Raw genomic sequence first — 25,781 nt, 5'->3', positions numbered from 1 at the left:
ATACAGAAGGATACCTGCCCCCCCAAAGAATGTGAAACTGGGAGCCCCTGTAGATGCCTGTTTCCCTTCTATGTACCTGTGTTGGGGGAGGTTTATAATGAAACCCTAGTGTCACCATGGCTGCAGAACCCTAGTTATTGGGGCCCTGAGCAGGCGGAGCCTCCTTGTTGCCAAGTTCTCTAACACATCTGTTACATCTTGCCAGCCTTGAATAACTGAATGACGGAAGTCTACCCAAAGGAGAGGGCACAAGGGAGAGGCAGGACATATTTAGTGAAGATGTAGATCATACATCTCTAAAGGCACTCGCAGGAGCTGAACTTGTTGTCCCATCGGCCATCTGTGGTCAGGCCAGGCCTTGCTGAGCCACAGTAACAAACACAAGTCTAAAGCCAGGCCTCCTGTGAAAGATTTCCAGACTCTTACTTGTTGCTGAGCAGGGAATGATCGTGTGTGTCTTATGGTGATCACTGCTACTCTAAGAAGGACTGCTTTGCCAAATTGTAGTGGTGATCTTGTTAAAACAGGTTTATGTGCAGCCAGGACTCAGCCTGGCTATCAGCAGTGTGATGCCTTACACACTGTGTGCTCTTGGCCTGCTGGCCCTCCAGTCACCTTTTATGCTTTACACAGGGTCAATATCTTCCTGCGATGCCTTCCTCAACGTCTTCCAGTCCAGAGGTCTGAGGCCAGAGGTCATCTGTCCTTGTGCCAGTTCTCCTGAGGCGCTGACAGTAGCCATCCGCAGGTAACTGAGCTGCATGCTGCCTTTTGTGAACACATATTCGAGTAGTCTATGTTTGATGGAGTTACCTATGACTCTAAGTTTGTAGTCTATTTCTAACTATTGGGCATCCTGAAGAAGGACTTCCTATCAGTGCCGCAGTCCCCTCAGGTAGCAGAGGGGGTGCAGCCTACAGTTCCATGGTTCCTGGACTACACTGGATTCTCTCAATTTAGTTCTCCTTACGCTTCTTCCCAAATCAAGAGCTTGCTATTTCTGCCTGATCATATGTAAAAGTTATAACTAAGCAAGAGCTCTTTGTTGTGAGAGGCTCTGCTGGCTGTGGGTCTCCTGAAGAGAACCTTTAACTTACCAAGGGAAGCATCTGCCACCATAACCTCTGCACCCCAAGCTGCTCTTTGTGGCACATCTTGGGACGTAGAGTAGGGCCTTGAGGTTGCCCTGAGAGTCCCCACCCCATCTAAAAGGTATCCCCACTAGAGGTATCCTAGTATCTGGTCCCTGGGTTCCTTCCTATACTTCTTGCACACAGCATGTTGTTCCCAAACCACAGCTAGCCCCAAAGGCACTTTCCTGCCCTGATCACGAGACTCCTGGTACTGCTGATCCTGCCCTTGGGCACCATTCTGTGGGGCTTCCGGCCATGTGCTCACAGTAGAGGACATCTCCTCAGCTTTCTGTCCTCAGCATCCTCTTACAGAATTGCCTCAGCTCTGGTCATGTATGCATTTTCCTTATAATTTAAAGATAGTGTGTGCTTACAAATATCTAAGCTTTAAGTAACTATTTTAATAATAGAATTAAAAGCAACGTCCCATGTCTTGGGAAGGGTTCTATCAGGCCATCTGCTGTGGGGAGGTGGTGTTATAAAGGTACCATGGGCCTGATCCCCATCTGCACATGCATGGTATCACAGCCCATTGCAGCCCAGAGGCCTCCTAATAGTTAGTCTGCCCACCTGGGTACCCTAGGACTCTATGCTAAGGTCCCAAGATAACCAGATAGAAATTGAGTCACCTTTTATAATAGTATTGAAGCCATGCTGTAGAGAGGCACATGGCTTTAGAGTACACTGTCTTGACCAGGCCATACACAGAGCAGGTGCTTTAGTGAGGGACTGAATGTCAGTCGAGGCTCACTCTCAGTGCTCCTTGGAGTGATGGCCCTCGTCAGCAGGTTGCTGGTGCTCTTGTTGCCTAGGCCTCCAGATCTGGGAGGACCTCCTCCAAGAAAGGCTGTCCTGTCAATGAACGGCCTGAGCTACGGCGTGATCCGAGTTGACACTGAGGAGAAGCTGTCGGTGCTCACTGTTCAGGATGTCGGCCAGGTGATGCCCGGAGGTAAGAATCGGCCAGAGTGCATCTGTATCCTGCCCTGATTGACACAACAGAAAGAGCATTAGTGCACCAGCAGTGCTAGCTCACTCGCTGTACACCAGGCCTAGTCCTTAGCCTCGTGCCTCTTGGGGGGATTTAACGCCCTCCTTTGAGAGGACTGTAGGCTGGGCCAAGTTGGCAAGGCTAATCAGGACACCCTGTTAGTTTCAAAAGTAGGGTGCTATCTCTCATACCCAGTTACTCTCAACATCAGTGCTCCCCTCTTCTGCCAGATGTGTGGGTTCTGCTGGCTGCCTGGCGTCCTGGCCTCAAGCTGCAGTCTGTGGCCCAGGCAGCCTTGATGCAGGTGCTAAACTCCAGACACAGAAGCTTCAGGTAGACTGGACCCTGGCTAGGCAGAGTTCTGACTGGAGTGAACATAGAGGTTTAAATTAGAGTTTCTGGCTCCACCTTTTAATTCATGGGAATTATATTTCTTCCTATAATTTGACTCCCTTAGAAGCAGTCTTGCGGAATGCTTGACTTTGTAGTTAAAACATTTTCAAAAGCATGGCGGATGACCTCAACAGTCTCAGCACTTAGGACGCTGAAGCAGAGGAGTCCTGTGTTTGGGGCCTGCTTGGGCTACCTAGTAGACCTGGTCTCAACAACAACCAAATGATAAAATAAAAACAGACAATGCACTAAGATTTTTTACTTGTTCAAGTAGGTTGTAAATTGTGTGTGTGGGGGGGCATTGTGAGTAGTACTTAGTTTGTACATTCCTTTGTATGCGGAGGGGACACATGTATGTGCGTGTGCACGTAGGGGCCTGAGGACAACCTCCGGTGGTGTTACTTAGACATTCTAACCCTTACTTAGAAATAGGGTCTCAGTGGCCTGGAGCTCTCTGACTCGGCTAGTCTGGCTAGCCAGCAAGCCCCAAAGACCTGCCCATCTGTCTACCCAACACTAGAACTTAAAAAAAAAATGCCATTGTGCATGGCTTTCTAACACATTGTGCATGGCTTTCTAACACATTGTGCATGGCTTTCTAACCCATTGTGCACGGCTCTGAGATTTATTTAGGTCCCATGCTTCCTGGCACCCACTTTCCTAGCAGCTGTCTCCCCAGCCTCACTATTTATTTTGAATACATCAAGAGTTGCACTTGTTCTCCTTTATTGCTCTGAGGCATGCAAACCTGTCTTGTGTTGTGCACTGCCCAGTCATATTTCTGTACCATATATCTGTACACACACTCCCACACACTCCCACATGTCTGTACATGTGCTCCCAGGTGTTTCTCTGTGTATGTGTCTGCCAGATGTGTGCACACATGCTTTGTGACACTTTCCCTGGAGAACAAATGAACAGCTATCTACTCGCCCCTGACAGGGAATCCATAACAGCCCAAAGTCAGGATAGCATCCACATCCAACTTAGTGGACCAGTGAGCTTCAGGAGTGGAAATGATCCCATGACAGCCATATCACTGAAAGCCAACCCCAGCCTAGATGACTGCTCACAAAAGCTGGAGACCTGGAACACGCTGTACAACCTGCAGGCAGCGTAAGAGGCTGGAGAGCTTGCTCAGGCAGCTCAAATGGTCTGAGCCTCTTCTATGCAGCTGGACTTCCCTGAGAATGTATCTCCCGATTCACTGCAAGTTATATGCAAGCTTTGGGAGGAGAGAGCCTAATGAATCTGCTGAGTTTTAGGGATTTTTTTCTGAAGCTTTTAAGTTGTTTATTTCTTGGATTTAGTGAAGTTTCCTTGAAGGGTGGAATGTTTCACTTCCCTTGAAAACATCCCGTGTCTTAACACGCTTCAGTCCAAGACAGATGTCTCACCTCTGACGAAATGGCCATACAATGGCTGATTGTGCACATACTTCCTAGGCATTCTCTCTGGGGTTGGGGCCCCTCCCAGCGTTTGGCGGTTGCTTAATTGACTGGGCTTCTGGGCACAGTCAAATCTAATAAGTCTTATCCCAGTGCTGAAGTGTGCTGTACAGGCCTCCTAGCATTCGCACTTACACAATATCAAGTGAATTTGTAGTAATTTGAGCAATTTTTGTGACTTTTAAATCATCTCTGTGCACACTGAAGGTAAATACTCATGTCCGTGTACTTGGGAAAATGAGATTCTGTTAGTCAAGAGAGTATTGCATAGGGCTGGTGAGATGGCTCAGCAGTTAAGAGCACTGACTGCTATTCCAGAGGTCCTGAGTTCAATTCCCAGCAACCACGTGGTGGCTCACAACCATCTGTAATGGGATCTGATGTCCTCTTCTGGTGTGTCTGAAGACAGCTACAGTCTACTTGTACACATAAAATAAATAAATAAATCTTTTTTTTTAAAGAGTATTACATAGATGTAGTTTAGTTTTTAATCACATCTGACCCTCCCCATTCTGCATGTCTGCATGTGTGCATGTATGTCTGTGTGTGTGTGTGTATGTCTGTGTGTCTGTGTGTCTGTGTGGTCTGTGTCTGTCTTTCTAGTACGGGCAGTGGACCCAGACCTCCTTATATCCTAAGTGAGCTCGTTACCACTTATAGCCGTATCCCTCACACTGCTTATAGCAAGTACTTAAATAGCACTGTCCACACCATGACTCTCTGTATAAGAATTTGCAGCCTGTGTAATGTTTTGTTCCTATAACTTCAAATATAGCAGCAGTGCCAGGCACGGTGGCACACTTATTATCTCATCACTTGGGAGGCAGAGGCAGGTGGATCTCTGTGAGTTCCTCAGGCCAGCTCCATCCAAATAGAGAGGTCCGGGCCAGTCAGAGCTACGCGGTTTCTCAAAAACAAACAAACAAACAAATGAAAAACCCCTCGAATATGTGAGCAAGAAAACCTTTGTGAGTGATCTGTTTAAATATATACCTTGATGATTTTGAATTCTTTTCTCTGTTTAGCTAGTGTGTGTGTTGTGAAGGTAGATGGTGCCCCTTATCTCTGTAAAACTGATGAAATTGGAGAAATCTGTGTCAATTCTGTTGCAACTGGGACAGCATACTATGGACTGCTTGGAATCACGAAGAATACATTTGAGGTGCGTATCCCCTTCCTGATCTTTATCTTGAAATCAAATCCCATGAGTGTTGATGGGCACAAATGTTCAGGGGGAAGTGGAGGCCTCCGAGGAGCTACTGGGACCCAGAGTGATTCACATGCTCCACAGGCTTAGATGGCTTCGGCCAGTGAGGAGGTACCGATAGGATCCCAGCTCTGCTCACTGTATGATCCCTGTTGTTCACGATAAGTCCTGTAAGGACAGGTGATACCAGGAGCTGGGTGTACAAATAGATGAGGGTTGGTGGAGTCCTGGGTAGGTGCTATATCCACTCAGCAGAGCAGACAAGGTGAGAGAATGGTCTGTGGAGGGCCAGGTGCCCTGGGAGTCTCTTCCTGTGGGACACTAAACCCTGGGGCACAGGCGGTTTGTGGTATTTGAAATGGCTAAAGTAATGCCATTTTTCCCTAACTCGATTTTGTGTCCGCTAAGACAGGTCTCAGCCTTCCACCCTCAACAGTCACACCCACCCTGGTTATGCTTTTTGAGCTGTCTGTGACCAGGAGTGTGGTCCAAATATGTTAATGAAAGTAATAAATCTTTGTGCAAGCTAAAACTGAAATTGAAACAACTAAGGAAATGTAAATAAAATGCAACTGTTGTATATTTGAAAAACAACGCTGCTAAGCTTTGCAAGAGGACAACATTACCGAATGTTCTAGCTCCCTGACAGATGTCTTCCCCCTCGAGCGCTGAAGTAACAGTGGGCTTTGTCTTTAAGAAGCCTGCGTCATCACCAAGAGGCATTTTGGAGGCATGAGCCTGCCTTGGCCTGGCCACTATTGAGTCCTCCTGCTTGCCCGCCCTGTCTTTCTAGTAGTCAGTGAGTTGTCTGCTGCCTGACCTCCTCTCCCCTCTTCTGGCAGACCGTCCCGGTCACTGGGGATGGAGTCCCTGTCTCTGACCGGCCTTTCACCAGGACAGGCCTTCTGGGATTTATCGGACCTGTGAGTATGAGTGTGACCTCCTGTACCCGCCCAGCTGCAGAGAGCGCTGGCGGAGGAAAGGAACGCTGCTCTGTAGACACGCTCCTGTCCCCAGTGTCCTTGGTTCTCAGTGTGACCTTGGCCTGTCATGCTGACCACCCTGGCCTGCTTCTGACCTGCACGTACTGTTTCTCCAGCCACTGACCCACAGTGGGCCCCGGGTGCGAAACGAAGTGGGGGCGATTTTGTTTTTATCATTTTTTTCCAGTTTTGATATTTAAAATGATGAAATGAATACATCTGTAGCATCTAGGCCCACCTCTTCTCAGGTGGATGCTTGTATGTCCTTTCCCAGAAACATTGGTTGTCACAGCTCAGAGAGGGACTCGCTTCCTTGTGGGTGTCTGCAGGCCAGAACTGCTTAGTACCAGCTAGTGTACTGTGGCTGCATCTGTAGTTACATAGTTAGCTCATGGGTCACATGACACGTCAGGAGGCCTTGCCCTTGTTGGAGCATCTCAGAGTCGTTCACACACCCATCCATGACTTTATAGCCCTTTAGCATTGACACCCCTTTCCCACCCTTCAGTGCTGCCCTTTCTTCACCCACGTGATCTGTTTCACCCGACCTGAGTGTACTGAGGGGTGCAGTCGCTTGTTGACCCTGTGAGGTGCTGTATTCATTGTGTTCTCCAATCCCTCTCCTGAGGCCTGACACACCCTTTCCTCAGGATAACCTGGTCTTCGTCGTGGGCAAGTTGGACGGGCTGATGGTCGTAGGAGTCCGCAGACACAATGCAGATGACATTGTGGCTACTGCCCTGGCTGTGGAGCCCATGAAGTTTGTCTACAGAGGCAGGTGATGCATGGGAGACCCCGTACCTGGCTTTCAGATCTCTTCTGTACTCAAAATCTGGGAGGTCTGTGTAGTATAAATGTTATGCATACCAGAAAAGTTACACAAAGAAAGAAAAATAATGTTTGCCTCAGAGATAGCAGAGGTAAACTACTTCATTTCCAGCAGTTGTTCAGGTCTCTAAGAGAGCATGGTCTGGCTCTGCAGAGGTGGCTCAGTGGTTGAGAGCACTCACTACCCTTCCAGAGGACCCAGGTTCAATTTCAGCACCTACATGGAAGGTGTAATTCCATTTCCAAGGTATTTAACACTCTATTCTGGTCTCTTCAGGCACCAGCACACACAAGGTACATAAGATATAAGATATATATGCAGGCAATATATATCATATACTTCATTGCTCCTAGAATAAAAATGTCCTCCCGAGTGTCTTCATTGGTTAAGCGAGGACTTTAGACATTCAGGTGAGTGGATGGACGCCTGTGGTTCTGCCTGAGACACCGTGGGAAAGGTCTGAGAAGGAATTTTCTCCAGCTCTCCCCGCCCTGAGCTCTCGAGCTCAGAAGAAGCTCGTCTTCTCTTGGCCTGCCCAGCCAACTCCTTTAAAGTCTGATTCTTCTCTAAAGGGAGTATACGCCTTTGTTCCTTCAGTGTGGACCTGTGAGCTGGGCCAGGCCCTGCCTTTGAACATGCATTAAAGAAATAGTTAAGGAGTCATACCAGGTGGGCACAGACACCTTCCAGTGGGTGGTCCCTTGAAGTAGAAACTCAGGTGCTGCAGGCAGTATTGTCCACGGGACACTTGTCAGGGAAATAGACGCCCTGCTTTTAAACAGGTTGGGGAGATTGTGTCTTCATATCCTACTGTCCCCCCTAGGCAAGTACCTTGGTAAGGTCAGGCCAGCCCATGTGACTTACTGTGTGTGGTGGCTTTGTTCTGTGACAGAGGAGCTTGCCTGTCCCTTCCAGGGACTTGAGAAATACAGGGGAAAATGTAGAAAATCAGGTTAAGAAGCTACTCAAGAAGGAACAGAACATTGGAAGGAATTAGGAGAAAGGATGAGAGAGAGGATGAGAGAGAGGATGGGAGACAGGATGGGGGAAAGGATGAGAGAGAGGATGGGAGACAGGATGGGAGAGAGGATGGGAGAAAGGATGAGAGAGAGGATGGGAGAGAGGATGGGAGACAGGATGGGAGAAAGGATGAGAGAGAGGAGGGGAATCCAGGTAGCAGCTCCAGAGGGTGTGCATGGAGCTGAAGAGCTGTCTAAAGAGATGGGAGGCTGGCATACCCTACACTGGAGCCAGGTGTTCTTACTTGGTAAGCTAGGAGGATGCTGAACAGACTTCCAACCACCATGGAACTGATTTGATAAGGTGGCAGAGCATGATGTTTGCACATTCTAACCTAAATGTTATGGCTCTCCTAGTTTGCTGTGATAAACACCATGACTAAAAACAACTTGGGGAGCAAATGGTTTTTCTCATGTTACACCTTAGCAGTTCATCACACAGGAAAGCCGGGGCAGGAGTTCAAGGCAGGAACTGAAGCAGAGGCCACAGAAGACAGCTGCTTACTGGCCTGCTGTCCATGTCTTGTCCAGCTCGCTTTCTTCTATAGCCCAGGACCACATGCCTAGGGATGGTACCACACACAGTGGGCTAGGCCATCTCCCATCAATCATTATCAACAAAATGTCCAACAGATTTACCCTCAAGCCAGTCAGGTAGAGCACTTTCTCAGTTAGGTTCCCTCTTTCCAGATAGCCTGAGCTGACAGAAACCTAACCAGCACAGTGCCTGTTCACATTGTCTCTTAACTTGTAGAACCCCAGGCATATGTATTTCAGAAGTTTTGTTACAATAAATCCCATATTGAAAAACGTGTGGACAAGGTACCAGAGAAGTACATTTAGGAATGCTACAGGAGGACACGCCCAGGAGAAAGACACCGAGAAAGCTTGCTGGATAAAAGAATGTGCTTATGGGCTGTACATGCCACGTTGAGAAATGCGTGGGCGTACCAGGTGATAGAGAAGATAGGAGAACGCGTATCTATGGACATTCTAGTATAAAGGATTTGGTGGGGAAAGCCAGCCTCTTAACTTTGATGGGAGAAGACTGTTAGTTTTGATAGTCCAGAACAACAACAACAAAAGATGCATGTGCACACACAGGCAGATATATAAACAAGAAAAAGGTGAGTATACACATGTACACACACAAATGCAAGGAAGGAAGGGAGAAAGAGGAGGAGACGTAGGCCATGGGGACGGCTCAGCATATAAAGATACTTACTAGCAAGCTTGGTGACTTGGGTTTAACCCTGGACCTACCTAGAAGGGGAGAACTGGCCTCAGAGCTTCTGTCTAACCTCTGCACATGCTCTAGGAAAATGTGGGAAAACCCAGTTCTTAAAACATTTTAAAATCTACTTATTTTTATTTTGTGTGCACCACATGTATGCATGGTGCCCATGGAGGCCAGAAAAGGCCATCCGATGCCCCTGGGACTGGAGTGACAGGTCATGAGCTACCATGTAGGCAATAGGAATCAAACCCAGATCTTCTGGAAGAGCAGCCATCTGAGCCACTTCTTCAGGCCTTAGAATTTTCTTTTTCTTTTTTTTTTTTTTTTTGATGGAAGAGGACTTGTTGAAATTTGTAAAGTTAGGTAGAAGAAATAAGCCTAAGGAAATAAGCCTCATCATTGGAAATATTTGGTCTATTAAGATTTTTTTTAATTTGTGCCTAGTACTGCAATTGTTATTTTTGTGAGTTGAAACTGTTTTAGCTATAGTACTAGAGAAGAGAATGACAGGCTCCCTGGTGTATTAAGAATAAGTAGTCTTGTCTACTCCACAGATCATTGTGACGTTCATATAGCCTGACTTGAGAGAGGAAGGGCTCCGACACTCTTCCTCAGAGATGTCACTTTGCCTGTGTCCCCTCTCAGGATCGCTGTGTTCTCTGTGACTGTGCTGCACGATGACCGCATTGTCTTGGTGGCTGAGCAGCGGCCTGACGCTTCAGAGGAAGACAGCTTCCAATGGATGAGCCGTGTGCTACAGGTGGGCATGCTGCTGTGGCTGCTGATCTCGGCACACAGGGGCTTACAGATGATAGGTAGTTAAAAGAGAGTCAGATATGTGTGCCAGGAAAGTCAGAGCAATCAGATATACACGTATAAACAAAACAATATATTAGTTTACATTCTGGTCACTTGGCTTCATGTCCAGTTTGTATCTCTGTAAATACCATTAGCATTTTTTTAAGATTAATAATTTATGAATATAATTGTGTCTGACCACTGTTAAAATTACCTCAACTTTCTAGTTGTTTTGACGGAATCACAAGATCCTTACGATTGGTAGGGACACATTCTTTTTATCCTGTAGATACCCCCGTTACTTTTGTGGCAAGTCTGAAGGAAGCATGCGTTTTCCCCAGTCTCACCCAACCATGCTTTGTGTGCATCATGTCTTGTGGCTGTTTCTGTGGCTCCTGTGAGTGGATCTGGAGGCCTGTTTGGACCAGGCCAGTTTTCTGGCAAGATTCTCTTGAAGATGGCTGGGAGCCTGGGGCTCCCGTTTGTTGCCGCTCTTACATCTGCACTTGTGATCTGTCGGTTTTGTGGAAGTCATGCTGTGACTTTTTCAACCATCCTTCACCATTAACTAGAACATACAGGGAAAAAAAGATGGTGGATAGATTCCAGATTAATGAAATCCCTAGGGATGATCGCTAAGTTGACTTGTTTGTTTCATCATGAACTAATGGGTTTAAATGTCTGTGTTTCAGTGTGTTGTAGCTATGACTGCTATCATTCAGAGCTCAATGGAGCCCCTTGATAAAGCCTGGGGTCTCTGAAGCCATAGTAGACACAGGGCACCTGTCCTGTGTGGTCCTAAGTGGGATAGTGGACTTGACCTTACTGCTTATTTCTCAGTCACTCTGAGCCCTTCTCAGAGGACAGAGGAGAGAATGGTACTGCTCAATTGTTTGTAAGATTCTCTGTGTTCTGAATTTATGATGAGAGTTCTTATTCAAACTCAAGACATGGGGCCTCCACTTAACTCATCCGCCTGTTAATGTAGTTGCTAACAGTAGGCAGTATCACTCATTGACCTCCGGCCACCGGGCCCCAGTGTCTCCCAGTGTGGTCTCCATCCATGCGGAGCCAGACAGGCTCACATGATTTTACAGTTCTCTTCCTTTGCACGCCTCTTCCTGGACACTAGTTAGCAAGACTGTTTAAAGCCACATTAAATTGAGGCCCTGAACTGTGCTACTAGCTAAGTTCTGATCCAATACATTCTTTTCACTTTCAGTTGTTAGGAATTGCATTTTATCATTAAGTTGGTTCTATTCAAAATATAAACATAATTTCAAGTTTAGGATACCTAGCCTCTGTCAGTTTTGGTTCACCTCTTCCCTGATGGAGGCCCCAGCATGCATTTGTGGCTCCTGAGCCTTGTGGGTTTGACACAAGCAGGTCCATAGGTTTGTGTGTGTGTGTGTGTGTGTGTGTGTGTGTGTGTGTGTGTAAACTCTGTGTATCTCATGGTAGAAGCAAGTACACTCTGTCTTCTTGGCTTGAGGAGTTGTGTCAGAGGTCACCCACCTCCTGGACTTCTGCACCTCAGTTTTCTGTTCTGTGTGGGGTCCCCTTCTGGCTCTCCCTGGCCCAGGCTGGCAGCATACGCTCAGTAGAGCTTTTGCCTTCCAGGCCATCGACAGCATCCACCAGGTGGGTGTGTACTGTTTGGCCCTAGTTCCCGCCAACACTTTGCCCAAGGCTCCTCTGGGAGGAATTCACATTTCTGAAACGAAGCAGCGCTTTCTGGAAGGGATGCTCCACCCATGTAACGTGTTGATGTGCCCTCACACGTGTGTTACCAACCTTCCCAAGCCTCGCCAGAAACAGCCAGGTTAGTACCTAACAGTGAGGCCGCTTGGCCTTGATGGGCTGGCTGCAGTGGGTGTAGCTGCATTGAATCTTGCAGGAGTCAGTACCCCCACCTCCTTGGGCCTGGGGTTGAGTTAAGGATCAGACTGGGTGTGTGTACCTGCTCCTGGCTCACGAAATGGGATGCTGCTGGTGCAGCTGCCTGTTGGTACCCACCTACCTCCTGGTAGTCAGTTTTAATGATACATTCGAGGGTACATTAATGTCTGCAAGGAGATGTGGGCTCTGGATCCAAGAAGCCCCTGGTAGCCACTAGGGTTTTAGGAATGAGAGTTTCTCAAGGGTTAATTTCATGTTTCTGATTTAACACACACACAAAAAAAATAAGTATAAAGGCCAGTTTAGCTAGCATATTCAGTTTGTTATTAATTTGTATATGTAAATATTTAGGAAAAGCTAGCTTTCTTTTACTGACTACTGAACACATAAGTATGTCACTAAGTATAACACACTTCAAGGATTCTGGTTTACACACACAATAGAGCATAGCTATAAAACATTATTTGGTTAGCATCCCAAGAATATGGTACATGGCATAGTTTATATTTGAGAGTGATCTGAGTGCTTACACTTAAAGAAAAGCATTAATACTGAGGTGCATTTTAAAATAACAACAGTTATATATGTAAGTAAAGCCATGGGGTATTACGGATTAGAAGTTCCCAGCTCGGCATTTGGAATCTGTTTGCAGAAGTTGGACCAGCCTCAATGATTGTTGGGAACCTGGTTGCTGGAAAAAGGATCGCACAGGCCTCTGGGAGAGAGCTGGCCCACCTGGAGGACAGTGACCAGGCTCGCAAGGTACCGGGCATCTCCTGGGGGCAGGTGGCATCCAAGACTGTGCAGGTGCGAGGCTCCTCTCTCTGCGCAGTTCCTGTTCCTGGCAGACGTGCTGCAGTGGCGGGCTCACACCACTCCTGACCACCCTCTGTTCTTGCTGCTGAATGCTAAGGTGAGAGTTGGGCTTTCGGGATCACCTCCATGTCCTCATTGTTTCTGTGGGGAGTAGAATGCCATCGGTCCCTCTGTGGCATTGTTCTCTCTGCCTGCCAGCTTTCTGTGGAGAGACAGTGGACACAAAGTCTGTTGATTGGCATTTATCTGGAAAATTCTTACCAGCTCTATTTTCTTGTTAGGAACTATATCTGTGTAAGTGCTCTTGGGTTTCTGAGCTAAAAGGAAATGTGTATATGGTAATCCTTATACATTTATATGGTAACACTTACACATTTATATGGTAACACTTACACATTTATATGGTAACACTTACACACTTAGTCTTTGTACATTTGCTTACATCTTTGAAATGACAAACACTATTTGCTGTTCCAAACCGCTTCTCCTTTGTGACTAAGATCTGTCACATTGTCTGAGTGTCTGCTAATGCTCTACACCATACTAAGAATGCCTAGAATCAAAGGAGACCCCGCAACCCTCACATCACAAGGTTACAGAACCAAGCATTGTGACAACCTTGTATGACTCCCGGTCAGTTACACCAAATGTGCTTTAAGATACCTTGATTTTTGTCACTTAGAGAGCAGGTACCATGATCTTAGACAATGCAAATTCATTCCGGGAGCTCTCTGCTCCTTGGAAGATGTACTTTTTATTTGTTTTTAATCTGACAGGATCTTGCTGTGTAAGTCCTGCTGACAGATAGTGACTAGTCGTCCACAAAGATGTAGTCAGCTTGTGGGAAAGAGCCCCCAGATCAGTGGAGTAGAGAGAATCCCGAGTGCTGCAGCCCTGGTTCTAGCCAGCAACAAGAGGACAATGTCCTGCAGGCTCAAAGTGCAGATGCCTGCAAACCAGGTCTCAGGGAAAGGATTCAGAATTCAGATGGGCCCCAGGCATAGGGCCTCTGGCTTTTCACAGTCTTTGGCTCTGACATATATGAGTGAAGTACTTAGCTTTCTAGGCTCAGATTGGGACACTCAGAGATGCCCAGCCCCCCACTACAGGCACTTGGCAGACCACAGGAGCCTGGTGTACAGAGCAGATCCTCTTCTGTCTAGAAGGTCAGCACACCAATGAACTCCATTCTTCTCCAGGGCACGGTCACCAGCACTGCAACCTGTATCCAGCTGCACAAAAGGGCTGAGAGAGTGGCTGCCGCTCTGATTGAGAAGGGGCGGCTAGATGCTGGGGACCATGTGGCTTTGGTGTACCCTCCAGGTGAACGCACACCCACGGCCCTCTCCTGGCCTTGAGAAAAGGAGCTCAGGCCCTCCCTACTCTGTGATGTCAGTGTCCCCTCCCTGTCCCCGTGAGCCCTCTGGGCAGGACCTCTGTTCCTAGTGGACTTGGCAGCTTCTTGGCTGTCAGGGTAGCAGGTGCCCATGCCCATCCACCTCACTCTAGAGCTAGACTCTCACCCTGCTGCAGCATCTCAGATCAAGGGATGGGGAAGGGCAGCTATTGCTGCTGGCTGCTGTGAGCAGAGCTGGAATTGGAAGTACAGTTGTGTCCTTTAGAGAGCTCCTGGTTCACACTGTCCCTTCAACTTAAGTTCAAACTGTGGGGTTTTACTAAACCTCTTCTCACTCTAAACCCCCAGACTCTCCAGGACAGTGGCTCTCAACTGTCCTAACGCTGTGACCCCTCTAATACAGTTCCTCAGTTGTGGTGACCCCAACCATAAAAGTATTTCGTTGCTATTTTATAATTATAATTCTACTCCTGTTATGAGTTGAAATGTAAATATGTGATATGCAGGAGGTCTGATATGTGACCCCTGTGAAGGGGTCATTCAGGTCTCCCTCCCCGAGGGGTCCCAACCCACAGGTTGAGAATCCCTACTCTAGGACCTAGGCAGATTGGCGTGTCCTGTTACTACACACATTTTTGGTACTCCACATGACACGCAGAATTCTCTAATAATTGCGATGATACCTTGGCGACATTTTAAGGACAAGCTGAAGTGTTTGGTGTGTGCTTACTCATACCCCAGCCACTTTCTCATGGTGCTGAGAAGTGAACCCGGCAGCTTGCACAGGCTGAGCAAGACTCTGTCTCCCCCTTTTCCCTAGGGCTGCGGCAGATGCCCTTCCGCTACAGCTCGGCTCCCCCTTCACACTGTCCTCCTTACACAAAAGTCTTCTGTCTTAATTCAAGAAGCCTTCTCCAGTGACCCTCTTCCCAATGTGCTTCTTGCCTCTGCTTTTCCTCCTGTGCCTCTGTTCCTCCCGTCTCTGCCTCTCTGTCTCTGTCTCTGTCTCTCTCTGTCTCTGTCTCTCTCTCTCTCTGTCTTTAGTAACTGACATTTCCTCTTCCCTTAGCTCTCTTCCCTCTCAGAGTTGTAAATGTCATTCCTGACTTTTTTCCTTAAGACTGTCTTGTTTTCTGCTTTGTCACGCTGCCTCTGTATCCTGAGAATGTCTGATATTTTAAAAGTTATAATTTCTGTTAGTATCATTTTCTAGTGCATTTAACATGTTTTAAGATAGACTGTCAGAAGGCTTTGTAGATGTCTGAAGGAATGACTCCCCTTGGTGTGGAGGCCGGAGGATGCCCACTGCAAGTAGTTAGTCTCTGAGGATATCCCCTGAGGTCTCTATAGACAGACTTGTCCAGCCCTGCTAGCTCCTGGGTCTGATGGGACAAAGGTCTACTGCACAGTGCAAGAATCTTCCTACTGAAATATGTGAGCATCTGGTGTGTCCCTATCTCCACATCCCATGGCTCCCCCTGAGACCCCCTCCCAGGGTGCAGGAGATGCCCCCTTCCTGCGCTTATTATAGTGCCAGGTTTGGTAAACACCTATCATTTGGAGTTAGCCATGCCGTATTAAAAAGATATCATGCCCACTTGTCCCTTTTCTCTCCGTGGACAAATGTTCAAAGTTGTCCTCTTCGGGCCTGAAGTTATCTCCCTACACTCGGAAGCCCAGTGTTGAACACATGCCCTGTCTCCCCAGGGGTGGATCTTATTGCTGCATTCTATGGCTGCCTGTACTGCGGCTGTGTGCCTGTCACTGTGCGACCCCCACACCCCCAGAACCTTGGCACCACATTGCCCACTGTGAAGATGATTGTAGAGGTACGCTCACCCTCCTGGCAGGCCATGCCTGTCCTCTGGGGCGGGAAGTCCTAGTGCTTATCACGCACGGTCTCTGCAGGGTTGTATGGAGATGACGGGCTAGCCTCACTGCTTACTCGGGCTCTTGCTTCCATGTGATATAGGTCAGCAAATCTGCATGTGTCCTCAGCACACAGGCCATCACACGGCTGCTCAAGTCCAAAGAGGCAGCTGCCGCTGTAGATGTCAGGACCTGGCCAACCATCCTAGATACAGGTATGTGTCTCCAGCAGCCACCCCTGCAAGGGCAGACTCTTGCTTTCTTTCTTGTAGGCTTGCTGCTGCTGGAGTTATGTTGTTGACATGCAAGAGAGATGACTCGGTGGTTAAGGGTACTTGTTGCTCTTGCAGAGGACTGGCTGTGACTCCCAGAACCCATATGGAGGCTTATAACTCCAGTACTCAGGGAGCCAGTGCCCTCTTCTGACCTCTACATGTATACAGTGCACAGATAAATACATACATAATACATAAATACATAATAAAATAACATTGAAAGCAATGACTGTTTGGATAAACAGATCAGCTTGTGTAGATGGTGAGAGGTGTTCTTGAGTTTACCTGGTAGAGCAGTACACTGTTGGAGGGCCATTAGGTACCACTGCTGCTTACATAGCTGACCCCTCGCCAGGATGTGGGGTCTTCTCCACTCTGTGCCCACCATCAGCAGTCTCCATTCTTGTGTGGGGGACTGAAATCCTATTCTTCACTGCCTCTTACCTGTCAATTGTGAAAACTGCCCACCCCCAGAGTCCCCATCACTCTCGCTGGTAAGTGATATCATGCCCCTGAGATGCCTTCGGCTCAGCTGAGAAGAAGCTGTGCCCCTGCTTGAGTCAGCATGGTGGCTGAGAACAGCTCTGCAGATATAGACTACTCCACCTAGTGGAGCCCAGTACTGCCAAGGACCGAGTGCTGGCTTTGGAACAGCAGGAACCTCTCCTTTTATGTCATACCCTTACATCTGAAGTTCTGTTTTATGTGGAAACCAGAGACTAATAGCTGATGCTGCGGCAGGCATAAAGAACTAGTACTGGGCAGCTGACACTGGCCAAGGGTCAGGCTGTGAGCTCCAGCTGGGCAGAGTCTTTCAGTCTTGAGCTCAGTCGGCTCTTGTTGAACCTGCACCCATTTGTAGGGCAGGGAACAGCAGTGTTTGCCTCATAAACTTGAGTGTGTCAGCGAAGGGACTCTCCCTGTTGCCTCCAGACCCACAGAATAGATGTGGCAAGCCTGCACCACAGATCACTCCTGAAAGAAAGAACCTTCCCACATGTAAACAGCATACACCTCCTGCCCGCTGGTAGCCTGACTTCTGTGACAGATCTGTCTCAGGACTCAGATCATGCCTGTTTCTTGCCTGGGGAAGTTGAAGCTTCTACCTTGTGCAGGCTGTGTGACATTAGCCACTGGTATCTTCTGTTTAACAGATGACATTCCAAAAAAGAAGGTGGCTAGCATTTTCAGACCGCCCTCCCCAGACGTGCTCGCATACTTGGACTTCAGTGTGTCAACGACAGGGATCTTAGCTGGAGTTAAGGTAGGACCTCAGAGCGCCCATTAGCTCTAACCTCATGGGGACTCTGAGGGAATGGGCAGGAGCAAGGCTGCCGCTGGGAAGGATGTGGGCTGTAACTTTAAGCGATGCTTCTTGTCCAAAGCACAAAGCAGCATTATCACGTTTGGTTTGGTTTGGTTTGGTTTGATTTTTTTTAATATATGTTAAATGTTGATCAAGCCCCAGATTGCATCTTTTGCTGTATATGGAAATGTCTGGTCTCTCAATTGAGGTGACTTTGCTGAGTTTATTTAATGTGAATTAAGAGGACACTTACAGTGGCATGCATGAGAGGTCAGGGTTAAGAGCACTCTCTGCTCTTGCAGAGGGAGGACCTAGGTTCCTGGCATCCATTTCAGAGGCCCACAACCACAGAATCCCAGTTCCAGGGTATTCCATGCCATCTTCTGGCCTCCATGAACACCAGCCATGCACATGGTGTACATAAACTCATACATATAAATAAATAAATCATTTGTATAGTGCGGTTAGAATGCTTTACTGCCATGGGTACTATTCAGGCCTATGGGGGTATGAGCCAAGCATCTTCTTAGAAAGTAATTTGGTGTGTGGAAATGTGGAGCCGCATGCCCAGCCAACCACAGTGCATAGCAGATGTGGTCTCTAACCCTTGCTTCCTCCACAGCCCTGAGCAGGCCTTTTCTTCACTCTTACAGATGTCACACGCAGCCACAAGTGCCTTGTGCCGTTCCATAAAGCTTCAGTGTGAGCTGTACCCCTCACGGCAGATCGCCATCTGCCTGGACCCTTACTGTGGCCTCGGGTTTGCACTGTGGTGTCTGTGCAGGTGAGTTAGGGTTAGGGTTAGGGTACCTGGGGCCTGGGTGGCTTGTGTGCTTCCTCAGAATTTAAGACTCTTCTATGGCTTCCTGAGTAGCAAGGAGGACTAGAAGTATGGGCGGGGGGGGGGGGTGTCTGTTTGGGGATTAGGTGGTTAGAGTCTGGGTTTTAATTTAATAAAAGAATAAAAATTGCCAGGCATGGTGAGACATTCCTTTAATCACAGCACTTGGGATTCAGAGGACCTCTGAGTTTGAGGCCAGCCAGGCCTATGTACTGAGATGAGACCCTGTTAGAAAGAAAGAAGGAAGGAAGGGAGGGAGGGAGGGAGGGAGGGAGGGAGGGAGGGAGGGAGGGAGGGAGGGAGGGAGAAAAGAGAAGAGAAAAGAAAAGAAAGAGAAAGAAAGAAGGAGGGGAAGGGAGAGAAGGAGGGAGGAGGGGAGTGAGGGAGGGGAAGGGAGAGAGAAGGGGCTGCAGCAAAGTTGTCAGCAGGTAAAGACATCTACTTTGCTATGTAAGTCAACCTGAGCTCAGTCCCTGGAATCCACATGAAAATAAAAGGACTCTATGAAGTTGTCTCCTGACTGCCACATGCACACACACACACACTGCACACACTGCACATACACACACTGCACACTGCACACACTGCACATGTACACACACACACTGCACACACTGCACACACACACACACACACACACACTGCACACACTGCACATGCATGTGCGCATGTGCACACAATAATAAAAAGGAAAAGAAAAATATTTTCCAATAAATACAAATACTATCCACTATTAGTGGTTGGGAAGAACCTTGTGGTTCTGTCAAATGCTAAGATGCTTCCTCTGTAATTAAGAGACCTCTTCCATACATAGTCCCCGAGGATGCTCCTGAAGGTGTGGGTGGAGGCCGGCACCCCGCCCACAGTGTCTTTCTGCTAACTCTCGGTGGCCCTCTGAACACCCCGGTGCCTGTTCCAGCTGGAGAAACAGTCTGTGTCAGGAAGGAGCCGGTGTGTGCAGCTTGTGCCCGTGCCCCTTTCCAACTGTCTCTCTCCCCACAGCGTCTACTCTGGGCACCAGTCAGTGCTCGTTCCCCCACTGGAGCTGGAGAGCAATGTGTCCCTCTGGCTGTCTGCCGTCAGCCAGTACAAGGCCCGAGTTACCTTCTGTTCTTACTCAGTGATGGAAATGTGCACCAAGGGCCTGGGTGCTCAGACAGGCGCCCTTAGGGTAAGTGCAAAGCGAGCCTGTACAGCCATGGGGTTCTTCCAAGTCTATACACCTCTGTCAAGCCCTGGTCCCTAACCAGAGAGGAGGGTATCTAAGGGGGCAGGGCAGGGGTGGCCATAGATGTAAGGGCACTTACTCAGCAGTGCTTCTGTGCTTAGGATTCCCCAGATGATTGCAGAACTGGAGGAAGCAATTTGTGTTCAAACCTGCCTTCATGTACTCAGATCTACAGCTAGACCCCATGGACATCCCACAGACACCCTTCCATTAGACAGTCAGTGCTGAGGGCCCCAGATGTGTGTGCTGTGGAACAACTTCTTGCTCTTCTACAGATGAAGGGGGTGAACCTGTCGTGTGTGCGCACATGCATGGTAGTGGCTGAGGAGCGGCCCCGGATCTCATTAACACAGTCATTCTCCAAGCTGTTCAAAGACCTGGGCCTCCCTGCACGTGCTGTGAGCACCACCTTTGGGTGCAGGGTCAATGTGGCTATTTGCCTCCAGGTAAGTTGGCTGCACCCAAGGTCACCTGCACCTGTACCAGAGAGTAACGCCTTTGTAGACTGGCAGGAGTCACTCACCAGTTAGCCACTAGGTGGCTCTACCTCTAGCTCCACCTTGGAGCTGTGGGTGTTACCTTCCCACATGGACCTTCCCATTCAGCCTTGATGACTACGAGGGCTTTGTTTAGAAAGATATTCTGTTCGTTTTGATGAACAGAATATTTAGATAGGAAAGAAGTTTGGTTTTGAGCAGTGGCTATTGTACCTATGAGCATCTCTAAGTTAACTGTAAAGGCAGCTAACTTTTCAAAGCAAGGTGCTTTTTAAAGAAATCGGTAGTAATCTGTGGGTGGTGGCTCACACCTTTAAACCTAGCACTCAGGAGGCAGAGGCAGGTGGATCTCTGAGCCCAGCCGTGTTTACATAGCAAGTTCCCTAATAAGGAAGATAATTTGTATGGGATACAAATATTTTAGAACTGACGTGAGCATCACAGTCTCTTTTAGTCGTTGCCCTTGTTTTCTGGTTTTTATAGTAGTCTTTACTTCACGTCTTTCTCAGCATAGCTTAAATGTTGATCAGATAACTGACATAGCAAATGCCGAAAACAGCACAAAGTGCCCGTTCTGGGTTCCCAGAGCAGTGCTCGGCATGTACCCTGTCTTCTTGGTGGCTTCATGTACAGGACAGGTCTTGGATCCAGAGTCTATACCTGTCTAAAAGGTGTCAGTCATCCTGTGTCCCCTTAACCTCAAAAAGGCTCTGTACTGCTTTAAGTCTGCGATGACTGAGAAGCCAGGAGAGATCAGAGGGTACTATAATAGCTTGATGTTCCCACTGTGCCTGAGAGGCCAAGTTGGTGACTGAGTTAAGAGAGACCTGATTCTAACTCTGAAAGTGTCCCACCTCCATACATGGAAGGGCATCACCTTGTGTCAGGATGTGAGTGCCGTGTGCAGCGGCAGAACTGTAACGACAGGTCTGTGTTTGCTCTTTAAGATACAGTGATGCCTTCTTCTCTCACGCGTGTTTCTCATGTGGCCTGTGGCCTTCTGTTTGTTTCCTGTGCTATTTCCTCCCTGTCTCCCTCTGCTGGCCGCCCTGGCCTCTGTCAGCCCAACAGGCTGGGAAAACTAGCTGAGCAGGTAGGACCTTGCCCTAGCCCTCAACCTTGCTAGTGTCTCCATGTCTGTCTTCCCCCTTCCAGCACCCCACCCCCACCCCCGCTTCTATGAGTCCATGTGCTCTTCCGGTGGATTCCAGAATACATGTTTCTCTTGCTGTCTTAGTTCATTCACAATGAGAATTATTTGACTTTACAAAAGCTCCTTTGTAACCAAATGTAAAGTTTTTCAGAGGTTGGAGAGAGGTTATGCTGTCTAGAATCTTCAGAGAATGCTGTTGACCAGGGTATCCATTTAGTTTGATGTCCCTTGTCAATAAAACAGCAATACTAGGCCAGTGAGATGGTTCCTGACCTGATGCCACTCACTGGGACCCACATGGCAGAGGAAAAGAGCTTTAGGCATGTGGGTGTGCACGCAAACACAGATAAACATGTGTAATCATAATAAACTCTGCTGAGTGACACACTAGTACATGCTGCCCACACAGGGTGACACTCGAGTTGTCTGGCTCAGCTGAGTGTCTGCAGTGCTTAGTCCTCAGTGGACTTAGTGAGATGCCAGGCCCTGACTTGACGCTGGGTGGAAATGTCCCAATCAGCACTGTTGTGTCAGGGCAGCAGAGGCCAGCAGGCACAGAAACTTCCAGAGCTGACATAAAAATTCTAGGATTGATGTTTCATTCACTGATAGTTTTGCTCAGGATCATCTGGCCAAGTAGATGTTTGGATGGACAGCATCAACTCTGCCTAGGGTGGGGACCATGAGCCCTTGTGCAGACTGGATGCAAGATGCACGGCTCCCTTTCTGGGTGTCACAGATGGCCTGGGAGCAGCTGCCACACAGCCATGCTTGTGAAACTGAGCAGAGCATGAGAATTCTGAAAGAAGGTCCTCTTTTGTTTTCCCTCCAGGGCACAACAGGCCCAGACCCCACGACTGTCTACGTGGACATGCGGGCACTGCGCCATGACAGGTATTGCTCCCGCCCTGTCTGCATGGTTCACCCATGCTCTGACTAAGGGCTACAAGCTGGATTTGCCTAAACTGTATCTCTAGCATCCTGTGTGGTAATGGTGCTAGCCAGGGCAGGGGCACTTAGACCCAGGAAATGACATTGTGGGCTCACTTGGACACGTGTGGTTTGCCTCTTTAGGAATTACTACAGAGTAAATTTTATTCTGAACTTTTCTCTTTGTCTATTTTTAGAGTTCGTCTGGTGGAACGGGGTTCTCCACATAGTCTACCATTGATGGAGTCTGGAAAGGTAGAAGTTGGACTGCTATCACCTGTGGTGTGGACAGTGCTGGGGTGCACACTCCTAGTGAATATGTGGGGACTAGGCTGGGCCACTGAAGCCTAGAGTTGTGAGATTAGGTCTTTGAATACTCAGAGCATAGAGCCCGGAGCTGTAGAACCCAGATATAGAAGCGAGAAGAGACTGCCTCTTTATAGACAGTGCCAGGGGGTGGGGTGTGTAGGCTATGGATGGATCAATGGCCCTCACACTTGCAGTCACAAAGGGCAGCTCTGATCCCAGACTGAAGGTGAGAAGAAGGTGTTCTCTAATCCAGGGTGATAGTAGAGAACAGGCCCCACCAGGGCATACCCAGACATTTGCCATCAAAGTAAGCCTTGGCCTACCTAGTGAGGTCCCAGAAACCTCCAGGCAGTTGTGAGGGGCTAAATTTGCCCACGAATGCCAAATAGAAACGTGAGCCACTGTCACAGAGCAAATCCTGGGAGACCAGCATCCTCGGAAGCAAGGAGAGGTCAGGGAAGGATGAGTAGGTAGGGGAGAGGCATACAGTAGACTGGGCATGTGCTGTGAGCCTAACTTCATAGCAGCCTCGCTACATCCAGGATTATCGGAGGTTCCCAGGGCTGTGCGCTTTAGCCCCAGAGGCAAGAACTGGAGTTTGGCCACTGCAGACCTCACTGGCTACTGCCCAGGCCATAGCTTTTTAAGAGACAAGGAGGTAATCAGAGATAGCTATTTGACATGTTTTCCATCCTTTAGGAATCCCGTTTATACCTGTACCCGCCTTGTCCTTATATGGCTGCACCATGGTTATTTTTACAAACTGCTTTGCAGGAGTAACGTGGGCCGGATGGAATTGTGTTCTGAGTCCTTTGCTCTCAGGGTTTATTTAGGTGGGCCACAGAGGGAGAGAGTAGAGGCTCCATCTGTGTACCAGGACGCAAAGTAGCTCAGCAGGTTAGAGCTAGGAGATGCCTGGCACCCGTTATTAGTTCATGTGTTCCTGCAGCCCCTCCTCCATTTTCTGAGGTGCATGTTATCATCCTCTGTGTTATTCATGGGGACACTGGGGCACAGAGCGTGTGGCTGGACTTCAGAAGCAGGGTGATCTGACCCAAGCCCCGAGAGGGCCCCCAGACTGAATGTGGTAAGCTGAGCAGGGCACATGGCCGCTCCACTGCCTGAGTTAGTGCAGAGGAGTTCACAGGGGCAGGACTTCTCGCTGGTAGCTGCTGGTGAGAACAACCTGAGAAGGATTGTGTTCCGCAGGGAGAAACCCCTGTAGGAATGGCTGGAGGATCTCAGATGCTCGCCCAGTAAAGAATACAGTGCCTGCTTTCAGGAATTGGACTGTTTTTGTTCAGTTTCACAACGTATTTCTGATAGTGTCCCTTCTTTTAAAATTCAGATCAAAATTAGGACAGCGTCTAAAGCCCTGATCTGTAGTCAGCTCTGCAGTGGCAGATAGGGACGAGTGTGTGAGACGTGGGTCTAGCCAGCACCACCAGGTCACCAGGGCCTGAGCAGCTTTCCCCCTTCCAGATCCTCCCCGGAGTGAAGGTCATCATTGCTCACACTGAGACCAAAGGGCCCCTCGGAGACTCACACCTGGGTGAGGTGAGTGCTGCCTGAGGCTGGGGCTTGACCCAGAAGAACAAGGGCCTTCTGGACCCTGGCTTCCCACTCCTTCTTTCAGAATCCCCTTAGAATTTAGGAATTCTAAGCCTTTTGGAACTTCATATGTCTTTTTAAAAATTTATTTCTATTATTCTTTACAGTCTGTGTGAGTTTGTTCTGTGGGTGTGAGCATACAAGTGCAGGGGCCTGTGGATGCTAGAGGCTGGGATCTTTCCCAGAGCTGGAGCTACAGGTGATTGTGAGCCACCTGAGGAGGTGCTGAGAGCCAGACTCAGGTCCTCTAGAAGAACAGCAAGTGTTCTTAGTGCCTTCCCACTTCCACATTTTAAGAATCCGATAAGTGATCTCTCCCTACCTCTCCTGAACTCTCTGGTCCTGCTAGGAAGTAGGGTTACACAGTATGTGGGGAAAGAGGCCTCTCCCTGGGTCACCCTCCAACAAAGTTCTGAGGGCATTGGTGTGCCAGGGGAGTTACATGGACCCATCAGCCACGCATAGAACAGGAACTCCTGCTTTGGACAGAACTGGTCAGACACTCCTTAAAAATCGACTTGACATCAAAGCCAAGGTCACAGACCCAATGGCAATCAAACACTGGCCCCAGGTTCAAGACTACACAGGACTTTGTTTCAGGCTCAGGATCCTTGGTGTCCCCAAAACTCAGCCATATATGAGTCAGTTGTGGTACCCAGGGCCTGTCATAGGCATTGGGTGATCAGGATACCTTACTCATGGGTAGCAGCAGGGGTTGGGGGTGGGGGGAGAGCCTCTCGCTTCCAGGTAACAGGTAGATGTACTACTCACTCATGGGCAGTGAACAGGCACTGTCCCTCACCCACGAAGAGTGGGTAGGTGGAGCCTCTCCCAGACAGTGGGAAAGTGGGTCTATCACTCATGGGCGCTGGGTAGGTGGGGTACTTCACCATGGGGTGTGGGCAGCTTGGGCCCTCAGGAACAGGCAGTGGCAGGTTAGGCCCTCCATTCACAGTAGTGAGCAGGTTGTGGGGACCGGGGGGAGAGGGTCCCTCATTTGTGTACAGTGGGAAGACAGGGCTCCTCACATGGATAATGGGCAGGTAAGGCCTCTTATTCACAGGCACTAAGCAGGGAAGGGCGAGGAGCGCCCCCAGGGGAAGTACACACAGGACTTGGGAGGTCTGAGCTGAATAGGAGATTGCTCTTCACTGTAGCTGCCCCTCTCTGTTTCTCTTTTGGAAGTTGCTGTGTGACATCATTGGTGTGGGCAGCTCAATGGGTTCTGGGTGGGCCCCCTGACACTGTTGAGGTCTAGGGGCACACACCTGTCGTCTTTGGTCTATCCATGGATGCATATCAAGTCATATGAGCATCCTGCAGGAATGCACATGAGCACAGGTACGCAGGGTCGTTGTGGGCACCGGTGTGTTGTTTACATTGTTTAGGCCGGAGTGAGAGAGCACACACAGAGTTCTCCACACTGAGTGTGCTTTAACCTGACTCTGTTACGAACACCAGACTTCCCTGTTCTCTCTCACTGTCGCTTGATAGGTGGAAGTGGAAGCATATCCAGACAGACAGAACCGTACAGATACCGGTAATTCCTGGAAAAAGGAACAGTTTGTTTTAGAAGAGATTATGCTAGGCATGATGATATACACCCATATATATAGATATATATGTGTGTGTATGCATATACATGTATATAA

At 48.6% G+C, this 25,781-nt stretch overlaps 1 protein-coding gene across 3 annotated transcripts in view; it reads left to right on the top strand.

Annotated features, from left to right (window-relative positions):
- Dip2a (DIP2 acetate--CoA ligase A) overlaps positions 1–25,781 on the top strand; it is a 79,420-nt gene that overhangs the window by 49,660 nt on the left and 3,979 nt on the right. For 2 of the 3 annotated variants that reach the window (XM_029482677.2, XM_029482676.2), the window contains 20 exons: positions 634–748; positions 1,946–2,085; positions 4,991–5,127; positions 6,015–6,095; positions 6,806–6,933; positions 9,886–10,000; positions 11,659–11,860; positions 12,590–12,699; positions 12,770–12,850; positions 13,953–14,076; positions 15,818–15,939; positions 16,083–16,194; positions 17,409–17,518; positions 18,214–18,344; positions 19,404–19,572; positions 19,905–20,075; positions 21,190–21,219; positions 22,112–22,173; positions 22,407–22,464; positions 24,001–24,075. In XM_029482677.2, coding sequence (XP_029338537.1) covers positions 634–748; positions 1,946–2,085; positions 4,991–5,127; positions 6,015–6,095; positions 6,806–6,933; positions 9,886–10,000; positions 11,659–11,860; positions 12,590–12,699; positions 12,770–12,850; positions 13,953–14,076; positions 15,818–15,939; positions 16,083–16,194; positions 17,409–17,518; positions 18,214–18,344; positions 19,404–19,572; positions 19,905–20,075; positions 21,190–21,219; positions 22,112–22,173; positions 22,407–22,464; positions 24,001–24,075 — 2,273 coding nt within the window. The remainder of the gene's footprint in view (positions 1–633; positions 749–1,945; positions 2,086–4,990; positions 5,128–6,014; positions 6,096–6,805; positions 6,934–9,885; positions 10,001–11,658; positions 11,861–12,589; positions 12,700–12,769; positions 12,851–13,952; positions 14,077–15,817; positions 15,940–16,082; positions 16,195–17,408; positions 17,519–18,213; positions 18,345–19,403; positions 19,573–19,904; positions 20,076–21,189; positions 21,220–22,111; positions 22,174–22,406; positions 22,465–24,000; positions 24,076–25,781) is intronic. The other variant, XM_021174591.3, reaches the window with a different exon arrangement.

This window comes from Mus caroli, unplaced genomic scaffold (assembly GCF_978045245.1).
Source record: "Mus caroli unplaced genomic scaffold, Mus_caroli_1 scaffold_9, whole genome shotgun sequence".
NCBI classification, from domain to species: Eukaryota; Metazoa; Chordata; class Mammalia; order Rodentia; family Muridae; genus Mus; species Mus caroli.
The sequence above is the reverse complement of the archived record's forward strand: the minus strand, read 5'-3'. Positions and strand labels throughout refer to the sequence as shown.